Here is a 19,870-nt window from a genome sequence, read left to right as displayed (position 1 = left end):
TACTAGATCATTAATGTCAAAATGTCAAGGACATTCTCAAATACCAAAATATTTCTGGTTTCAACTTTTGTTGTTTACATGTCTTATATCTTCAGTTGAATCAGAGAGTAAATGAGTTACAATAGTCCCCCCTTATTCTGAGGGGGTACATTCCAAGATGCCCAGTGGATGCCTGAAACCAAGGATAGTACTGAACCCTACATGCACTATGCTTTTTCCTATACATATGTACCTATGATAAAGTCTAACTGATAAATTAGGCACAGTAAGAGATGAACAAGAACTACTAATAACATAGAACCACTGCACTGCATAATGTAATACAAGTGATGTGAATGTGATCTCTTTCTCAGAATATCTTACTGTGAGATACTTACACTTCTTGTGATGCTGTGAGATGACAAAGGTCTATGTGAGGTGAAGCGAGGTGAATCGTGTGGACGTTGTGACACAGTGTTGGGCTACTGTTGACCTACAGGTGACATGTCAGAAAGACAATCATCTGCTTCTGGACCAGGGTTGACTGTGGGTAACTGAGATCACGGGAAGTGAAACCGCAGATAATGGGGGACTACTGCTTTTTCACAATTTTCAACTCAGAGATCCTTATGCCGTGGGGTCACACACCAAACCCTTGTCAAAAATGTTGTGCCCTACAGAAACCCACTAAACAACAGTGTGGTGTGGCAGACAGGGGATGGGTTGAAGAGTTGGAGAGCTGAGTTTCAATCCTGGCCAACTAGCAGCAAGACCTTCAATGAAAACCTCTTTGTGCTTTAGCTGCTTCTTTTTTTTTAAAGCTTTTTTTCTATAATGCAAGTGCAAGATTTCATAAAGTTGGCATGAAGATTAAGTGAAAAACATATACAAAAATGGCTGTCCCATAGTTACTGTAAAAAAAATGCTATTTCCAATTATTCATTACTTCCCTTTCACATTCATTCATCTGGCAAGTGTTTATTGAACACATACTATGTCCTAGGCACTGGGATTACAGGAATTAACAACATATGGAATTTAGTGTGGAACAAAGATACTGAACATGTAAATACCAGTGTCACATATGTTATAAAAGAAAAAAAACAGGATGCCAGGGAGCAAATACTCAAGAGAGCTCACCTTGCCTGGGACCTCAGGTGACATTCCATGTTCAGGTCAAGGAACCATTAACTACTATTCACCTGATCTTTGTCAAGACTTGCCCTATCAAACTGGGCCTGGCTTTTTCAATTCTCAGACTTCACTGATCTTGCTCCTTCCCTGACTTCAAATAGTTGAATTTTTGTTCCATCCCTTCTCCCTGCACAGGATATAAATAAGTAGCCTAATGGCTTACCAGAGCTAGGAGCGATGATATCAGAGAGTGTACTGTGTAATGCAGTTTGCACAGGAAGGAACCACACAGTGTTAACAGAAGAACCACATGGAACCATAAACATTTACTGTTTGGCCTGACAATAAAAGAAAGTGGACATAACAAATTTCCAAAGTTCATGGGAATTCCAAAGTTTCAGTAGCCGTTAGAGACTGGGTGAAATGGGAAGTGAATCTAAATAAATAGAGCCCTTAAATTATTCTTGTTCTAACATTAAAACCAATAATAACAAAATCCTAAGGCTTCCATACAATACACCGAAGTTGAAATAACATGGTGATTCATTTCATAAATCCTTGTTGACAGGGATATTTCGGAATTTATCTCAATCCTGCTCAGGGCAAATAAAAGACTAGACTTAAGATGTTTGATAATTAATATTAATTTTCAGTCTTGATTGGAAAGCCTTGTCTTCTCTCTTACTCCTCTTTCTTTTTTCAAGCAGGATAAAAAAGGGAAATGGACTTTTGTTTACTATGAATGTCTTATTTGTTATCAAAGGTATGCTTCTAAGCTCTTCTAAGCAGTAGGCTTAGAAAGCATAAAGAATGTAAAAATATCTTGAAAGAATTTAACACTTCATTAACCTTATACTTCTGACATAAAATGACCTCTCCCAGATAAGGTAATACCCTTCCATGCACTCAATAATTCTTGAAGTTTTTTTTTTTTTTTTTTACATTTATTCATTTTTGAGAGACAGAGACAGAGCACAAGTTGGGGAGGGGCAGAGAGAGAGGGAGACACAGAATCTGAAGCAGGCTCCAGGCTCTGAGCTGTCAGCACAGAGGCTGACGCGGGGCTCGAACTCACAAACTGCGAGATCATGACCTGAGCCGAAGTCGGACACTTAACCGACTGAGTCACCCAGGCGCCCCATGCACTCAATAATTCTTACAGGTATTGCGTTCTTGATAAAGTATTAAGTATAAAGTTGTAGGTTTCATGTTCTGGATTTTATACAGAGGCATGAAATATCTCCCCAAAAGGAAAGAACTTATCAGAAGGAATCACTGAAGCATAAGGTTGAAACTCCATTGTAAGAACTTCGAAAATCTGTATTTTCAGTGATACCTTTTAGAATCTAGAAATTGCTGGTTTTAAGGACGACCTTTCTTCTGGATGCTTCCAGTTGTTCACTGAATTTAAAAAGAAACAAAAGAACAAAGACTCTGGATTCCATCTGTACAGGGAACAGTGTGCTAGGCTCTTCCTTACATTACCTCATTTCAAAAAGCCCAAATGGGGTATTTTATTTATTTTTTAAATTTTTTAAATGTTTATTTATTTTTTAGAGAGAAAGCATGAGTGGGGGAGGAGCAGAGAGAGAGAGAGACACACAGAATCAGAAGCAGGCTCCAGGCTCTGAGCTGTCAGCACAGAGCCCCAAGTGGGGCTCGAACTCATGAACCGTGAGATCATGACCTGAGCCGAAGTCAGATGTTTAACAGACTGAGCCACCCAGGTGCCCCCCGGATATTTTATTAAAATGCCAGCCTCTTGAAAACCTACCCAAAGAAATCATACTTTAATTTTTGGCATTTTGAAGGGACTCAATTTTTTTTCCATTGACCATCGGAGATCTCAAGCAGATTCTCTTTTTGGATAAGATGAGTTGATTCAAAAAATTAAAAAGATGTGCCACAAAGTGATAAACTGATGTTCAGTTGTCAACACATGCATTCAAACAAAAACACATTTAAGGGCTGCAAAATGATTACTTCAAAAATAAAGTCACAGTTGCGCCTGCATTTGTGTCTGAGCAGCAGATTCTAAAACCAGCTTCTCTCTGCCTACCTGTCCCTGTAAGGAGCATCACCAGTGTTCCTCATTCTCATGGAAACGTGACTCAAAACAAGAAGGAAAGACCACCTTTCCCAACAGCTGTCATTTGTTGTCTTAACCTCACATGGATCTCAAGAATATGTAAGGAAAAATTTAAAGGACGGTATTAAGGAAGACAAATTGTCTTCATGAAAAATGTAGCTGGAAACAACATCACATCCATCCATGGTGGGCATGTAAGTGTTGGCCTCTCAATCTGATGCTGTAGGAGGTGTGAAATAGAATACCAATTACACAGAATTCTAGGAGGGGTAACCAAAGCCTAGACTTATTTTTCATCTCTGCGATTTAGGAATTATTGTGGTATTACTAGAAGACCAGATTAACTATTTAGGTTGTAAAATAAGTTCTAGAAAGTGCTGCACATGTTGAATGGTAAACAATCACAATACGTGGCAAACAAGGGAAAGAGCTTTAAAAATGGAAAATGGATCTTTTTCACAGTCCATCACTAACAATTAAATATACATTTCCTTCAGTGAAAGAAACCCATGCCTTCATGAGGAGAAACATCATCCTAATCTTATGGAGTGATGGCTTGTTTTTCTCCTGTGGGGCAGTTGTGAAAGAAAGGTGACATGGATTGCCGAGCTAGATTTTAACTCACTGCCTAATTTTATCTCCTAGCTGAACTTATTATGGTGGCAATGATTATTAATAGTGAGTGCTTCAGGAGAGCCAACCGGGGGCCGGGTGCTGACTGGTAACTGCACATGGCGGACCCATGTAAGAATAGGACCTGGCACATGGAAGAAGGACTTGAGATTTTTTCCCCATGATTCATCCACTGCCATAGGAGCTGCCCACAAAATACCAAGGCAAACTGAGTTCAGCATGGGTTGAGTTTCGGTGCCACCTGGAATTTACGAGTTAATGTTATGAAGTCCATCCACAAAGGCTGCTCTATATCCTTTTATCTTATAGAGGATAATAGGCTGAAAAGGGAGGAAACGGAGGAGACCTCTCTAGGAGGCTGGCGAAGCAATTTTCTTTAAAGTAACGTTCAATGGCATGATGACTAGGTGCTTGCTGTGAGTAGAGGAAAAGAACAGAGAGAGGGTGAAACGAGAAGAAAAAGGAAACAACGCGATCACGGGGAAACTGTGCTCTGACAAAGGTACCTGGTGTCAAGGAAAAAGATGTCAGCTCATTGCCTGGGTCCCAAGGAAGGAAGCTTACATGGGTTGGAAATAAGAGATGAAAGAAGTGGCCCAGCAGCTGGAAGTCGGAAAGAGGAAGCATTCCCCTTCCATTATCTGGCTAGGTCGATGAAGTATACATGACAAGAACTGAACATAGGGAATATGATGAGTCCACAGCATTGGTAGGGAACGGGGGGAGTTGGCAATTAATTCCCAGCTCTTTTATGACAATTGTACACAAAGTGTGCATTTTTCTAAGAAGAAGTCTACAGCTTTTAGATTCTCAGTCTCCTGGATTGTAAAACTCCATGGAGGGTAGGGACTGGAGCCGTTACTGAATCGCAGCTTCTAACACAGTATGTGTCCACAGCAGGACTCAATACATGCTCCTGAGTAAATCCATCAGTGAATTAGAATTTGTCCAATAAAGATTAGGAATCACTGGGTTAGAGGAAGAGTTCTATGTATAATTAGTATTTCAAGATTCAGAACTCAAGAACAGGTTGAAAAATGCTTTAAATCTGGCCAAAGAGAAAAATTGATAAAAACATTGAAAGTAGAGTTGAAAGCATTTGGAAGTAGATTATGTACACATACATGAATGAAAAATGGGGTTAAGCACACTGAATGGAAGCCAGGGTTGGGAAAAGGGAAATCATTTTGGCCAGCATGGCGATGCCCTTGGAGAACAAGAAATACAGGAAATCACCAAAACTTTAAGATATAAACAACATAAGGGAGTTAGATACTTTTTCTCCATGGCTTACTTAAAATGAGACAAAACTCAGAAAACAAATTGGGTTTAGTAACTCACACTGAGTTTATCTTAATTTGAAAATTAATGAGACAAGTCTCTGTGATAGATCCACTAAACTCACTGCTTATTTATTTCAATCACTTAAAAAATGTATAAAACATAAAAAAAAAATCAAACCAGTAGATTTGGCTTTTTGTTTTATTTTACAGAAAATCTAAAGAGAAATCTCCATGCTATTGAAGTTTCTCTCTGCAAGCAAAATAAAAGATTTTAAAAAGCTATGGAAACCAATTTGACAATAAATTTCATATTAAAAAAAAGAATTTAAAAAGCAAAGAAAAGAGTTCTTATGATTTCTCATGGAATCTTTATGTCTCAGTATTTGCCTTTTGAAAACCAATCACAGTCCTATCCCTTAATCTCATTATCCCTTACTGACAGTCTAATAATGCTTCCCATGTGCTCTCAGGAATGTATGAACAGCCCCATTACAGTCACAGTTTTCTTAGCTACTCACCTCAAAATGCTGGGTATGTCTGCCGTCTTTTTCATTTTCTTTGCTACAAGTAACAGCAACAACAAAATATCATAAAAGGTCAATCTGTTTTAGAACAATGCTTTTCATCCATTGAAATTTATGACTTCATTCATTTTAAAAGGAAGCTGAGTGGCTCTAAATTAAATTCTGATAAAATTCGAAAACAAAACAAAAAAAAATCAAAATAAAACAAAACTAGAAATACAACAATGCATACAGTAGTCTTTAAGAGCACCATGGCAGATTTTCTATTCCAAGCATTTCCCATGCTACAAAATACTGTTGGTGAACATACAGTCTTTTAATTCTATTCTTTTTAGTTCTTTTAAGGCACACTGCATTAAGTGAAAAAAAAAAAAAAAAAAAGCTATTCATGCTCTTGTAAGCAATTTGAGGAGAAAATGCTAAAATTACCTTTCGTCGGACATCAGTTCAACATCATCAGGTCCAGCCCTCTCATGAGATGGTGTGGAGTTGAGGCTTTCCATATTCTGTAACAAAACATATTATTGGTTACCCAGTAAGAATGGTAAGAAACATGCAACAGAAGATCCTCCTTTATTTAAAATAGTAAAATCAGATAATATGCAGATATAAGCTAATTCAAGTCCTATTTCTATCTTTGTTAAAACCAGTAAAATTATGACAGTTTAGTAGATGCCACTTGCATAAAATTGGATGTTGAGTTTTATCATCCCCTTAATGAAGGTATCTGATACCATCATAGAAATGATCACTATATCCTATAATGTCCTTGTTAGGTATCATCCATATCTTAGAGCTAACCATAGCAAAACCCAGATTGTCAGAACATCAGGGTGGCGGCATTTGAATTAGAACTAAGGAGGGGCGCCTAGGTGGCTCAGTCAGTTGAGTGTCCAGCTTTGACTCAGGTCATCATCACACGGCTTGTGAGTTTAAGCCCTGCATTGGGCTCTGCACTGATAGTGTGGAGCCTGCTTGGGATTCTCTCTCTCTTTCTCTCCCTCTCTCTGCCCCTTCCCCACTTGTGCTTTTTCTTTCAAAATAAATAAATAAACAAGAAAAAAAAAAAAAAAGAAAAAGAACTAGAACTGGGGAATCTGACCTTGAATCTAATCAGAAACCAACGTAACATTCATTGTTCATTTAACATATTTTCAGTATAAACTGCAAATATAAAGTGGGAAAACACATAGCTAAACTGTAAACTATCCATAAAAAGAAATGGCATAAAGAACCTTTGTTTCTGTGATATTTAATATTAATCTTTATATCAGCTAAGATGGGAAAAATATAAACAGGAAATTTACTTTGAATAGCATGTATTTCAGGCTGGCCAAGAGGGCTTTAATACTTATCGGGAGGCATATCTGTAAGGTTTTTTGACGGCCTCTGTGAATGTGGCCAAAGCTTTCTAAATACAATTCAGGCAACTGAGCACATAATAAGTAAGCCATCCCCATGAAGGAAGATTACAAATAAGCAAATGAGAACACATTTACATTCACTAAACTGAAAAAAAAAAATACCTGCCTTGGAGATCTGAACCTGAATTTCACTGAACTCACAGATTCGTATCTGCATTAAAAAGACATTAAGCACAACCCACCTATTGTGTATCATTAGAATAATAATATTGAAGCAACATGTGTTCATCTACATATTTATAGCCTTCCATCATGAAAAACCCTTCACAAAGTAAATCTGACTAAGGTTCACAATAATCTGATGAAATTGACATATATAAAAATCTTTACAAAATAAACACATAATTGGAGTAGAAAACTAATCTTTGGCTCGGTAAATGAATGAATTATTTTCCATTTACCTTGGTTTGACCCACTTACCTGGAATTCGTAAAGTTTAAAACCCTGGGCTCCATCAAACAGTAGAAACAAAGGGAGACACAGTAAGTATAACATAATAGAATGGTGACTCTGGAGTCAGAATGTTTGGGTTTGAATCCTAGCTCTATCATTTACCAACTGTTATGATCCTACCTGACCTTCAATTTCCTCTTCTGAAAAATGGAGATCACAAGACTTAATATAGGTGGTCATGAAGATTAAAGGAGATAACAGATGTATAAGCACTAGAATAATACCAGGTACATTTAAAGGATATTAGGTATTGTTGTTGATGCCGTGATTATTATTTCTGAAACTGTGAGATCCACCTCCCCTAAAATATTTTACTATTATTTCTCCAGTTAAGGAAATGTCCCCAGGAACTGGAGTGTTTGTGTCTTCCATTACTAAACATCAATTTAGACACTTAGATAATTTACACAGTTGATTTGAGAATCGATCTGACAAATGAAAATTATGACAAAATTCAATTATATATTTAGAAGAGGCCTCTCTAAAATGGCTCTCCTTGAAGCAAAGCATAATTGCTCTTATTACCCAAATGTGATCTTCCTGAAAAACAAGAGATATATCTATGACAGACAATCTTTGTTTGTTCTCATTGGTAATCTTTAATAGATTATCAAAATCTTTAGTGTAAGATCTTGGACAACAGTATTAAGTTTTCCTAAAGTTATGGAACATGAATTCCTAGGGAAAGTACAACCTTCTACCCTCAGATAATTTTAGAACTGTGTCAATGAAATACATTTTTTAATTATATGCGAATGACTATTTCTGAATAAATAAAAATCTTCACATTAAGGCTAAGAAATATTCAGAAAGAGAACAGAAAATAAGCTATAATATTATATGAATTTAAAGATACTTCAGTAAGATGCTACAAGAATTTTTTTCTAAATAGAAAGAACCAAGATATAATTGATTATAGATTTTGAGAATTATAGAAAAAAGATAGCTATGTTAATAATGGAAAGCTTTGCAAAAAACGGTTGTAAAATGTGTGAAAGTCTAGCTGTTCTCCAGGGTTAAAATAAGTAAGCAATAACTTCAACTCCCTCCCCGACCCCACTTTTAAAACATGTTTGATCCCTATGTTTGAGAACTCCCCAAGGATTTGAGTTTTTATAGATGTAATAGACAAAGGGTGACTTTCAAAACTGTTCTATATTCCTAAGACTTTATGACAATTCCAACTTTCATGTTGTCTACACGTTTGAGACTGTTGAATATTCATGAGCTGCTTTCACTTAAAGCAGCAAGCGAGCACCCAGTGTTCCTTTGCCAAGGCAGCTGGGTTGCCCCTATACCTTTTGGGAACAGGAACATGTGAAGAATGTGTTACAACTGGCAATCTACCTCAATTTTTTTCAGAATGAAACAACAGTAGTAAAGATCTCTGAATACAGTAACAAAAGTACCTATTTCCATGGGCACAAAACATGTTATAAATTCTAACTTCCATTTTTTGCCTAAGGTTTAGGAAGGAAAGATAAAGAAACAGATCAGCAATTCCTCCACTTCAGTGAGATGAGAAAAGAGGAAACAGAATGTGTAGGTTAAAATAACAGGTGAATTAGAAGACTTCCATTGTATGAGAAGTATGCTACTGGACTTTCGAATGTTCTGCAGTTGTTAATAGTATTTGTCTTATGAAAAAATACTGACTCAATGCCTTCTGAAGATTTTGAACTGTTTTATGTCCCAAACACTTCTCTAGGTGTGGTAAAAGAGTGGTTCATTAATGTTTTCATTTATTAAAGGTTAAAGTAATAAAACTCTTTAAAAATGTTTTATTGCATTCATTTTTATTTCAATTGGTCTTCTAAACTTAGGCTCTTTTAAATAGGTCATTTTAAGAAATAGCAAAGAACAGATTATGACTTTAAGTATAAATTAATGAAACTGCTTCTTGAACTGTATTAAAAAAAAACAGATAAAGCTTAGTCTACAATCCATAAAATTCTGCTTCATTTAAGGCTTACCAGTGACTTTCAAAACACACATATCTGCTATGATATAATTTATTTGGACAGTTTTTATGTGTCAGAAGGAAGTGAATTTTAAGAACCACCTTCCTTAATTATAAAAATATCCTGAAATCTAAAAAGAGCAAAAGCCATGAAAAAATTAGCCTGAGACTGTGGAATTTATTTTCAATTCTTCCCCTTGGCCCCCCTCTCTGTTTTGGCATTAAAAGCTAGACTCAAAACCTGTTTGACCACTGAAGCACTTGAAAACACTTGGAGCAAAGACAAATTTGTCTTCTAGAACTGTAAAATGCTGACAAAGCCTTTATAGAAGACACTGAAAAAAATGCCTTCTCTCAATATACAAACAGCTCAGTCTGAAGGCTGCAGAGAACACTGCTAGTCAAAACAGGTTCATTATTCTAACCTTGAGCTCTCAGAGAAGGAGAATATTTGATATATTCTTATTAATGAAGGATTAATGTGGATTTGAATTTCTTTTTGTACGTTTTATGTTTTCTTGCAGAAAACCGTGTAACTTAATCCATATTTAAAAAGAACTACTGGTAGGGTACGAGAATGCCGATAGAAGAGTTTGCTAGCTATCCACCAAAATCCACTCTACTTTCCTTCCACAGAAATAAGTAGCCCCAGGCCCAGTAACATTTCCTGGCCTCTCTTGCATTGAGATATGGCCATGTGATTAACTTCTCTCCTATAGGCTGTGTGAGGCAACGTGTGTGGCTTCCAGGCCTGGCTGATAAACTACCCCGGCAGGTACATTCCTGGATGCTCTTGATGTCCTTCTGTGAGTTGGAATGGAGATGAAAACCACCGTAGTGTGCTGGAAGCTACTTGAAGAAGAGGGAGACAGTTGGCCTGAGTCTCGAAAAACTGTATGGACCAAGTCCTCCACTTCTCCCCCTGGCTCTCAACTCCTGTTTTAGGTGGTTATGGGAGAAAGAACATTTACTGTGTTCAAGACCTTGCATTTTGGGCCTTTTGTGACACAAGTTACCCTTAAAAATATGGCACCCATTCATGCACTCGTTTTTTTCAACACATGATTTTGGTAAGTGCTGAACTCTGCTAGGCATTGGGGTGCAATGGTAAATGGGGAACCAGACAGACACTGGTCCTTGCCATCACGACTTCTGTATTACGTTCTTGCTCCAACTGTGGTTTGTTACACTCTTAATATTTTTCATTTCTAGATAGGTTCTTTCTGAATGATAATATTGGCAAATCAAAATTCAAAGTGGCTAGCATATTCTTTCCTTATTCAATAGTATGTACAGGAAAGAAATACTAGATGTGTATAAACATGGTGAGATTGAAAAGTCAGAAGGGTATTTATGTTTCTTAGGTGAAAGGTAGCTTGTGGCTAGGACACAGGGGCAGACCTTTAGCGTAATGTAAAGGAGGTAGTGGGGCAAACCATTCAAGTGTCTGATGAAACAGTCTTTAGGTCAAAGTAAGTTACAATCAAACCCCTCCACCCACCCACTAGGTTCCACCCTCTATCAATTACTCAAGAACACTGATTCTGCAATGGATCCCCTTCTCTTGCACATCAATTCCCTTCTCTATTGACTTATCTTACACAAATACTCTGCGATATCACTGCCTTTTTTTTTTTTTTTAAATTTTTTTTCAACGTTTATTTTTGGGACAGAGAGAGACAGAGCATGAACGGGGGAGGGGCAGAGAGAGAGGGAGACACAGAATCGGAAACAGGCTCCAGGCTCTGAGCCATCAGCCCAGAGCCCGACGCGGGGCTCGAACTCACGGACCGCGAGATCGTGACCTGGCTGAAGTCGGACGCTTAACCGACTGCGCCACCCAGGCGCCCCTATCACTGCCTTTTAAATACTCTCTCTTGATCTTGCATTGTCTCTGACTCTGCTGCTTCATTTTTCCTCGCTCCTAGAGAGCCACATGTGTTCAAAGACTTTCTACACTTGCAGTACCCAATTCATTTCCTCTGATTCTTTCTTGAAACCGACCAACTGGATGGTTTCTTCTTTCCTCCCACCTAAATCTACCATAAAGGCAGATGTGGGTATTGCACTATTCCAATTTCTCTCCTCTGATTTGTTGCTGACTAAAATCCAGTAAGGCTCTTGCCCCGTGCTTGTACTGAAGATTGCTAGTTGCTCCTTCCTAATCTTTTTTGCCTATACCTTCTCACCTGCCTACAAATGTTGGTATGTCCCAGAGTGCAGTCATTGGAGCCCTTCTTTTTGCTTGTTCCCTACGTGCCAGCACAGACCATCCCAAGCCTTTAAATGCCAACTGGTGCCAAAGATTTCCAAACTTATCTTCCAAAGACTTCCAAACTTCATCTCTCCGCTGAGCTCCAGATTCACACACCTAACTGCTTACTTGACTTCTTTACTAATGAGCATCTCAAGCTCAACATATCTGAATGCCAACTTTTGGTTTTTCTCTCTGAATTTGCCCCTCCAATATTATTCTCCATCTTTCCAGTTACTCTAAAGGTCTTGGAGTCATCCCGCACCCACCTCTTTCTTCACATCCACATCCAATCTATTAGAAAATCCTCTTTATTCCCTCAAAATACATCCATAGTCTGACCTCTTCCTGCCACTTAATGGCTATCATCCTGGCCTAAATTGTTATCAATTCTTGCTTAGATTACGTCAATTATTTTGCTTTAGTGTTTGTTCATCCCTTACCACCTCTGCGCTATTCTTAACACAGTTGCTAGAGCGATTCTTTCAAAAGGTATATCAGAAAATTATTTTCTTCTTTTTAATCTTCTAGTGGCTCCTCATCTCACTCCAGATAAATCCCAAAGACCTAAAAACAGCTATAAAGGCTTAAGTGATCAGTACCCTTGCTACATCTCTGACCTCATTGCTCATAATGCTCCTTCCTCAACCCTGTTGCAACCACAGCAACCTCTTGCTTATCCTCAAATAGGCGAAGCCTGCTGCCCCCTCTCCCCTCTCCTCACCTGATGGCTCACTCTCTCACCTCTTTCAGGTCCCTGCACAAATCTTCTTAGTGAGCCTGACCGGGGTATCTTCTGTATATCAGTCCTTCACCCCACACCACTTCCTGTCATCTCTGCCCACTGCATTTTTTTCCACAGCATGTACTGCCATCTGACTATATATTTTCTTGTTTCTTATTTGATCCTATAAGAATGTAAACTTCAGGATGGCTGTGAGTGTATCTGTTTTGACAACTTCTGTGTCTTTAGCTCCTCAAAGAGTGCTTGTCTTACAGTTAGTTGTTGTATAGTTGAAGGAATGAATAACTTTAAATCAGTGGTTCACAATGTGGGGCTTTTTTACATTACATTGACACTACCCAGAGAATCACTGTCATGTAGTTTGTGACAGGAATTAGTGCACGGAAAACAAGGGTTGAAAATTGCTGCATTAGGTAGATGACTGTTTTGCAGGGGCAGGTAAGACAGCCTGGGGACAGGAGAGGGTGGTGGTATGCAGACATGTCAGGTGACTGTTTTGATATTCCAGGGCAATTATAACAAGGGCCTCAGTGATGTAATGGCAATACAAAGGGACAAGGGGGTCCTTCATACCATTTTTAAAGTAGAGTCCACTAAATTTGACAACTGACTGAAAAGCTGGAAGAGGGGCTGGGGGCAAACAAAAGGACCAAGAAGATGTTGACTGATGAAATCAGATGGGTAGCCTGGTGAAAAAGAGATCCAGGAGGAAAAGACAATGAATTCGGTTTTAACATGCTCACTTTCTAAGGTGGACTGCAGAGAGCTTCAATCAAATGTTGACTTGGCAGTCATTGGTAGAGAGGTGCATTTGACACCATGTGAGTGGCAAAGCTCTCAAGCAAAGATGGAAAAGAGAAATGAGACAAAACTTGGGAGCATCTACATTCACCTATGCTTTATGGAGGCTGAGCCAGTGAAAGAGATGACACAGAAGAAAGTCATCGTGATCACAGGACACAGGAGAGGTGTCACCAAGGCGAAGAGGGAGAGGGTTCTGAGAAAAAGGGAAGAAATATCAAGCCCACAAGGGCTTGAGGAGTCAAGGACCAAGAGAATGTCAGAGCACAGGGGTCTTAGAAGAGCAGTTCCAATTCCATGTCCAGACAGCGATAGGGAGAAAGCAGGTTTCCCAGAGAAGTGGGCGTAGATTCTGGGTTACTGGGATTGAACAAGCAAGTGTGAGAAGCAAGATTGAGAACAAGGAAGTGCAGACTGTTCAAAATGTTGGATAGCAAGTGAAGGAAAAGAGACTGGTCATTAGAATCTAGGGAGCAGAAAGGAACTTACGTGTGAACAGTGTTCAGTTTTCTCTATTCTTTAGCACATTTAGTTGCATTTAAATCTCACAAAAAAAAAAAAACCACAGTGAAGCATTAACAGTCCCACTTTACGGATAAAGTAACTGAGGCTAAATAACATGCCCACTCGCCATAGATATTAAGTGATAAAGTTGAAACTGAAAACTGAGGTCTGACTGCAAGAGCTATGCTCTTTCCTTGAACCCTGCCTGTGATTTCAGAGGGTGCACAAGGCATTAAACAGATATTGTTTATAAATAAGAGAGCTGCTAGACTATGTTTTCGGTTTTTGTACATAAATGTGATGCTTACTCTATATTTTATAGAATTAGTATACTCATATGGGGAACATCTGAAAAACAGAGCATGCACTAACAGCCGCTCTTTTTTTTTTTTTTTTTCCTGAGGAGGCTTCACGCCCAGTGTGAGGTCCAACAGGAGCTCGAACTCATGACTGTGAGACCAAGACCGGAGCTGAGATCAAGAGTTGGACTCTTTTTTTTTTTTTTTTTTTTTAACGTTTATTTATTTTTGGGACAGAGAGAGACAGAGCATGAACGGGCGAGGGGCAGAGAGAGAGGGAGACACAGAATCGGAAACAGGCTCCAGGCTCTGAGCCATCAGCCCAGAGCCCGACGCGGGGCTCGAACTCACAGACCGCGAGATCGTGACCTGGCTGAAGTCGGACGCTTAACCGACTGCGCCACCCAGGCGCCCCAAGAGTTGGACTCTTAACTGACTGAGCCACCCACGCGCCCCTTGAGTGACAGCTACTTCTAATACTGCTACCACCAACATGATATTATCAATCACTTTAGGCTTACTTCCTTTCAGTCTTTTTTCCTGGGAATGAACATTTTTATATACATTTGTACACACACATGAGATACATACATATACACACATACAAATATGTACACATATACGATACATACATTTATAGACATACATATATGAAAATGTACAGAGACATATATACATATATAAATGCACACTTCATAACCCACTTTTAATATTGAAGGATATAGTAGACTCTCAGCGCCACCACTTGTATGTGACCTTGGAGATGTTATTTAATCTCTTCTGCCTCATTTCCCTCATGTTTAGAATGAGAATACTACTACTACTACTACTAAATCTGCCTTATGGATAATTGGGAGTACTAGAATTGATAATATATACAAAGCACTTAAAATATAACTTGTCAATGTTTTTTATTTTATTACATGGTCTTCCAAATAATAATTTTACTGAACTGACATCCACATTACTAATCTGATCTCGTACTTTTAAGCATTTAGATTGCTTCTAATTTTCCATGATTATAGAAAGCCTTGCAGTGAGCAAATTAATACTCACGGTCTTTTCCATATTTAAGTAGAACTGAGTGGCAGAAGTATGATTACTGGATAAAATGCATGACTGAGTTATGGGCTTTTGATTCAAGCTGTTAAATTGCACCCAGAAGAGGAAGCTTTTAGAGGTGGATGCTTTTTCTAGGCCAACAGAAATGAGCCAGTGGACAGGAAGCCATGAAAACCGTGTGAGTGAGTGTATGTGTATGTTTGTACACGTACATGGGGGTGGGGTGGGGAGATGGAGGTAGAAAACAGAATTTACACGGACACTTCTTGAGTTAGAAGGTAACCTCAGAAATTAGAAAAGCCATGTTATCATTTGAGCAGGTGAGAAAATAAAATGAGTGAAGTTTTTAGAGATGTTTTGAAGCAGGAGGGAAGCTGCTGAAACACAAGCTGGGTGTCCTAGTTCTTCCAAGTAAATGAGGAGACAAGGTTTTGCTCTGAGAATGACTGAAGGGCACAGGCATGAGCTAGGAGTTTAAAGGAGGAGGAAAAGCTTGGGACCGTGGCAATAATTAGAGATAAGGCAGAACACTCTAATGTCACTCACTACCACTAATTTTTAAGCTCTGAATTCTCTGTAGCCTCTTGGTTCCTGCTGATCATGACTGTCTCAAGAGGTGACAGGGCAAAGGCAAAGTGCCCAGCCAGTTCCCACCTCAGAGGTTCCAGATGTGCAAGATGCTTTTTTTTTTGTCTACAGCATATTCTCCTTGGTTGTGTTGTGGGCTGGTGTGATCAGTGTGAAATTATCACTCGCTGTGTTCAGGTCCTCTCTCATTTACTCTGGAAAATGGCTTTTGCTCCTATCTCTTCAACAAAACCGCTCTTATTCAGTGATCTCCACCTTGCTAACCCCAGTGGTCAAACGTGCAGTCTTCTACTTGACCCACCGTCTGACCTTCTCTCTTCTTTGAGATACTGGGTTCACCTGGCTTCGAAGGCATCAAATTCACCTTGTCTGTCTTCTACTTTGCTAGTCTCTTAAGTCTCCTCTCCTGGTACCTTCTCATCTCTCTATCCTCTAAAGGTTGGTGTGTCTCATGGCTCACAGCCCCTGAGGTGACTTTTCTTTTCTGTCCACACTCACTCCCTTGGTCTTTCAAAATACACCCAGAATCCATCCACCACATCATGATGACTGCAATGCACCACTCTAGGAGGAACTGTTCACATTTTAGTCTATGGGAACAGTGCCTCTAGAGTAGTGCATCATACAATCTGCAAGGAAATACATGCTGACTCTGGTATCACCTTGTTCAAACCATCATCATCTTAACTCCAGATTATTGCAATAGCCTCTTAACTGGGGTTCTTCTTTCTGCCATTGCCTGCTTACTGTCTATTCTCAACATAGCAGTTGATTCAAATTTCAGTAAGTCAGATCACTATTCTACTTAGAACCCTCAAATGGATTCTCATCTCATCCATATTAAAGGCAGAGTTCTCACAATGATCCATGAGGCCCTACTTCATCTGCCCACTTTCTCCCATTACCTCTTTAACTTTGCTCACTCTCCTCCAATCACAACGGTACCTTTTTGTTTTTTTGAACATTCCAGATAAATGATTGTCTCAGGGCCTTTGCACCTACTAGGATAGTATGGCTTGCTTCCTCACTTTCTCTAAGTCTTTACACTCAAATGTCAAATTCTTGGGAGATCTTCTCAGATCACTCCATTTAAAATTGCATCGCTTGCTCCCTCACAATTCCTGTCACCATTTCCAGCTCTATGTTTCTTCCTAGTAGTTATCACTATCTGACGTATTTTGTGTTTTACTTACTTATCTTGATTATTGGTCTGTTCCCCCTACTAGAATGTAAACTCCATGAGGACAGTAACTTTTGCCTGTTTTTCTCACTGCTGTATCCCCAGGATCTGAAATATTTCCTGGCACATAAAGGCATATAATTATGTATGCATTTCTCCCCTCTCCCACCCAGTTTAGAAATAAATGTTTACTCAGGGTGTAAAGCACGTGAAATGGAGCAGGAAAAGGTTTGGGGGGAGATTTGGGAAAAGTAAACCTAGAAGGTTAAAAGTAAGTGACAAGTTAAGATGCACAACTTAACTTTTAGGATGGAGACTAAAGACTTGCTATGTTCCCTGGCTATTTGCTTTGTGGTTACCTGTGAAGATCAGATTTAAAAATTCATGGCATATGACAGTTAGAAAAGCTCTTAGACAGCACCTTTACTTTCTACGTGGAAGTTGTGTTGGCAGGGTTTTCAATTATTCACTGCAAAAAGACATGGTCCACTTGGTTCACTTATGTTAATACATGACATTCACAATCCTGGAATGAGGAAACTGGCAACTAACATGGGGGCAAACCCTTTCACCTAAAAAGACCAAGATGGCATTGGGCTCTCCCATTCAAATGTTTTTAAGCAAAGAATATGTCTATAGTTATTATATCAATCAAACACAGATTCTAAGGAATAAATGTACTTTTTCATTTTTATTAGCTATCACCACCATGCTAATTTAAGACATTATGCCTTGTGGAAAAGAAATATTCATGGCTTCAGTTCACGTAAAAAGGGACTGAAATAGAGTACATTCTTTCCAATGAAGTGTTGGACTTTTAGTCATTGTAATCTCTTTGGCAGATAAGCAAATTGTGGGCCAAATAAAGAGCTAATGAAATTAGCACCATTTATTTTACTTAAAAATTTACTTTTCCCCTACGCAAGAATTAAGCTAATGCTAAAAACATTTAATATGTATAATGGTTCCAAAGCTTACATTCGTTATTTGGAGTGTATCAGAAATGGACCTGAGGTGGGTGATTGTTTCTGTCCCTTCTAGCTGGTCACTATTACTTCTAGAAACAGAGCATCAAGACATTTGGAGGGGAAAAAAGAAATTAACATGTTTCCCTGAATTTGCCTTTATGTATATTTTATTTAGGGCAAAATTGGGAATCTTCTCTGAGCACATGCATAAATTGACAATGGAAAAGAGGTGGCCCATATTAGTAAATGTATGAAAAACCCAGCATGGAGCTAAAAGCTGGTCAGAGATAAAATAGATCAGAGTATTTACACATTGCATGGTAAAAGCGGACATTACGTAATTTATTATGGGGACTCCAGCTCATGTTATATTATAAATTTTATCTTCAGTTTTTATTGTTGTTGTTAAATTTTTAAAAACTAGATGGACTAAGAAGACACACTTTGGTTCTCACTTTTCAGAGAAACTGAAGCATATACAGAAAAGGATGATGTATACTAATAGTATACAATAACTTGTAATAACTTACATATCAAATCAATAATCCAGGGTTCAATTCTGAGGTAACTGTGTAAGAGGCTGATCTTTTTTTTTTGTTTGTTTGTTTTTGTTTCTGGTTAATTTGGAAGAAAATAGTTTGTAGAGTATAGGTTTAAACTAAATTTCTGAACACAGAGATTTTTGTACACAAAGACAGTTGACCCTCTTTCTCTATGTAGTTTTCTTTCACTTGGCTTTAAGTTTATTAATTTTTTTAAATAGTCATATATTCAAGAACAAACAGAATGGGGGGAAATAAAAAGGCTTTATTGGCAATATTTCAAAAATAAAATTTAAAAATGCTCCAAAGAATGAGATACAAATCAGGCCAATTTAAATAAATAGTAAGTGTTCTGTCTTTGTTTCTTTTGGTAGAATATAATTTTTCTCGGCTTTGATTTTAATATTAAAAAGAAATATAAGTGTGCATATTTAGTAGCTCTAAGGTCTTCACAACTCATATCCTATAGTCCTATAAGCTCATGATTGGAATTATTATTATTATTATTATTATTATTATTTTACATAGCAAAGAAAAGAGATGTGGTATTTCCTAACTGGCTACAAGTAAAAATTTTACAGAATTTTCACTTACCACAAGACCATCTTGATTTTCATTGAGTTCAGAGAGTTTGGAACTGGATTTCTGACGTTTAGGTTTGCCCCTTTCTCCAACACAACCAGAAGTATTTTCATACAGCTTTTCCACTTCCTGAGCACTCAAAATACAATCTTCAAGGCTGCTGAACCCAGAAGGAATATTTTCTTTGTCGATAAGTCCCCTTGAAATTAAAAAAAACCAAAAAACCTTGATTTTATTTTAAAAGGTAAAAGGGACATTTTAATGACACTGTCACTGCATCACATGGGAAATCAGGAGGGTGCCCAGAAATTCCATTTTGCCTCTTTGATCAAAATTTGAGCACAGTGCTACTCCTGAGACCAACTGGTGCCAAATAAATCACATTAAAAGAGAAATTATTCCTAGAGGCAAATTGGCAGGGACTGTGTTTCTACCAATGAACAACTTTTGTATTTGTACCAAAAGTAATTTGTATTCAAACAGAGAGAACAGTGCAAGCTTACAAAAAATCTTCCCATTATTAATAAATTACACCCCCCCCCACATACACATTTTATAATCCAATGTGTGAAGAAAAATCTGAAAAGGAAATATCTGTCTTTTTCTCTAGAATGGGACATGCTGATTTTTCCAAATGATGAAGACATTTCAGCATAGTAGAAAAGCATGAGTAACAGAATCCAACTGCATTTGATAGTCTTGGTAGAAATAGTATAAGTTTATAAAAACTACAGAATACACAATATTAAAAAAATTTTTTTATGTTTATTTATTTTTGAGAGAGACAGAGTGTGAGCCGAGAGAGGGGCAGAGAGAGAGGGAGACTCAGAATCTGAAATAGGCTCAGCTTAGAGTCTGACGCGGGG

General features: G+C 38.2%; 1 protein-coding gene across 12 annotated transcripts in view; it reads right to left on the bottom strand.

Annotated features, from left to right (window-relative positions):
- Window positions 1-19,870, bottom strand: part of FAM13A (family with sequence similarity 13 member A) — a 348,053-nt gene that overhangs the window by 65,078 nt on the left and 263,105 nt on the right. For all 12 annotated transcript variants that reach the window (XM_086704590.1, XM_086704594.1, XM_086704588.1 and 9 more), the window contains 3 exons: window positions 19,017-19,203; window positions 6,072-6,148; window positions 5,637-5,679 (listed from right to left, as the gene is read on the bottom strand). In XM_086704590.1, coding sequence (XP_086560716.1) covers window positions 5,637-5,679; window positions 6,072-6,148; window positions 19,017-19,203 — 307 coding nt within the window. The remainder of the gene's footprint in view (window positions 1-5,636; window positions 5,680-6,071; window positions 6,149-19,016; window positions 19,204-19,870) is intronic.

This window comes from Puma concolor, chromosome B1 (genome assembly GCF_028749965.1).
Source record: "Puma concolor isolate L17-30 chromosome B1, mPumCon1.1.hap2, whole genome shotgun sequence".
NCBI classification, from domain to species: Eukaryota; Metazoa; Chordata; class Mammalia; order Carnivora; family Felidae; genus Puma; species Puma concolor.
Note: the sequence above shows the minus strand (reverse complement) of the source record. Positions and strands in the feature narration are given on the sequence as shown.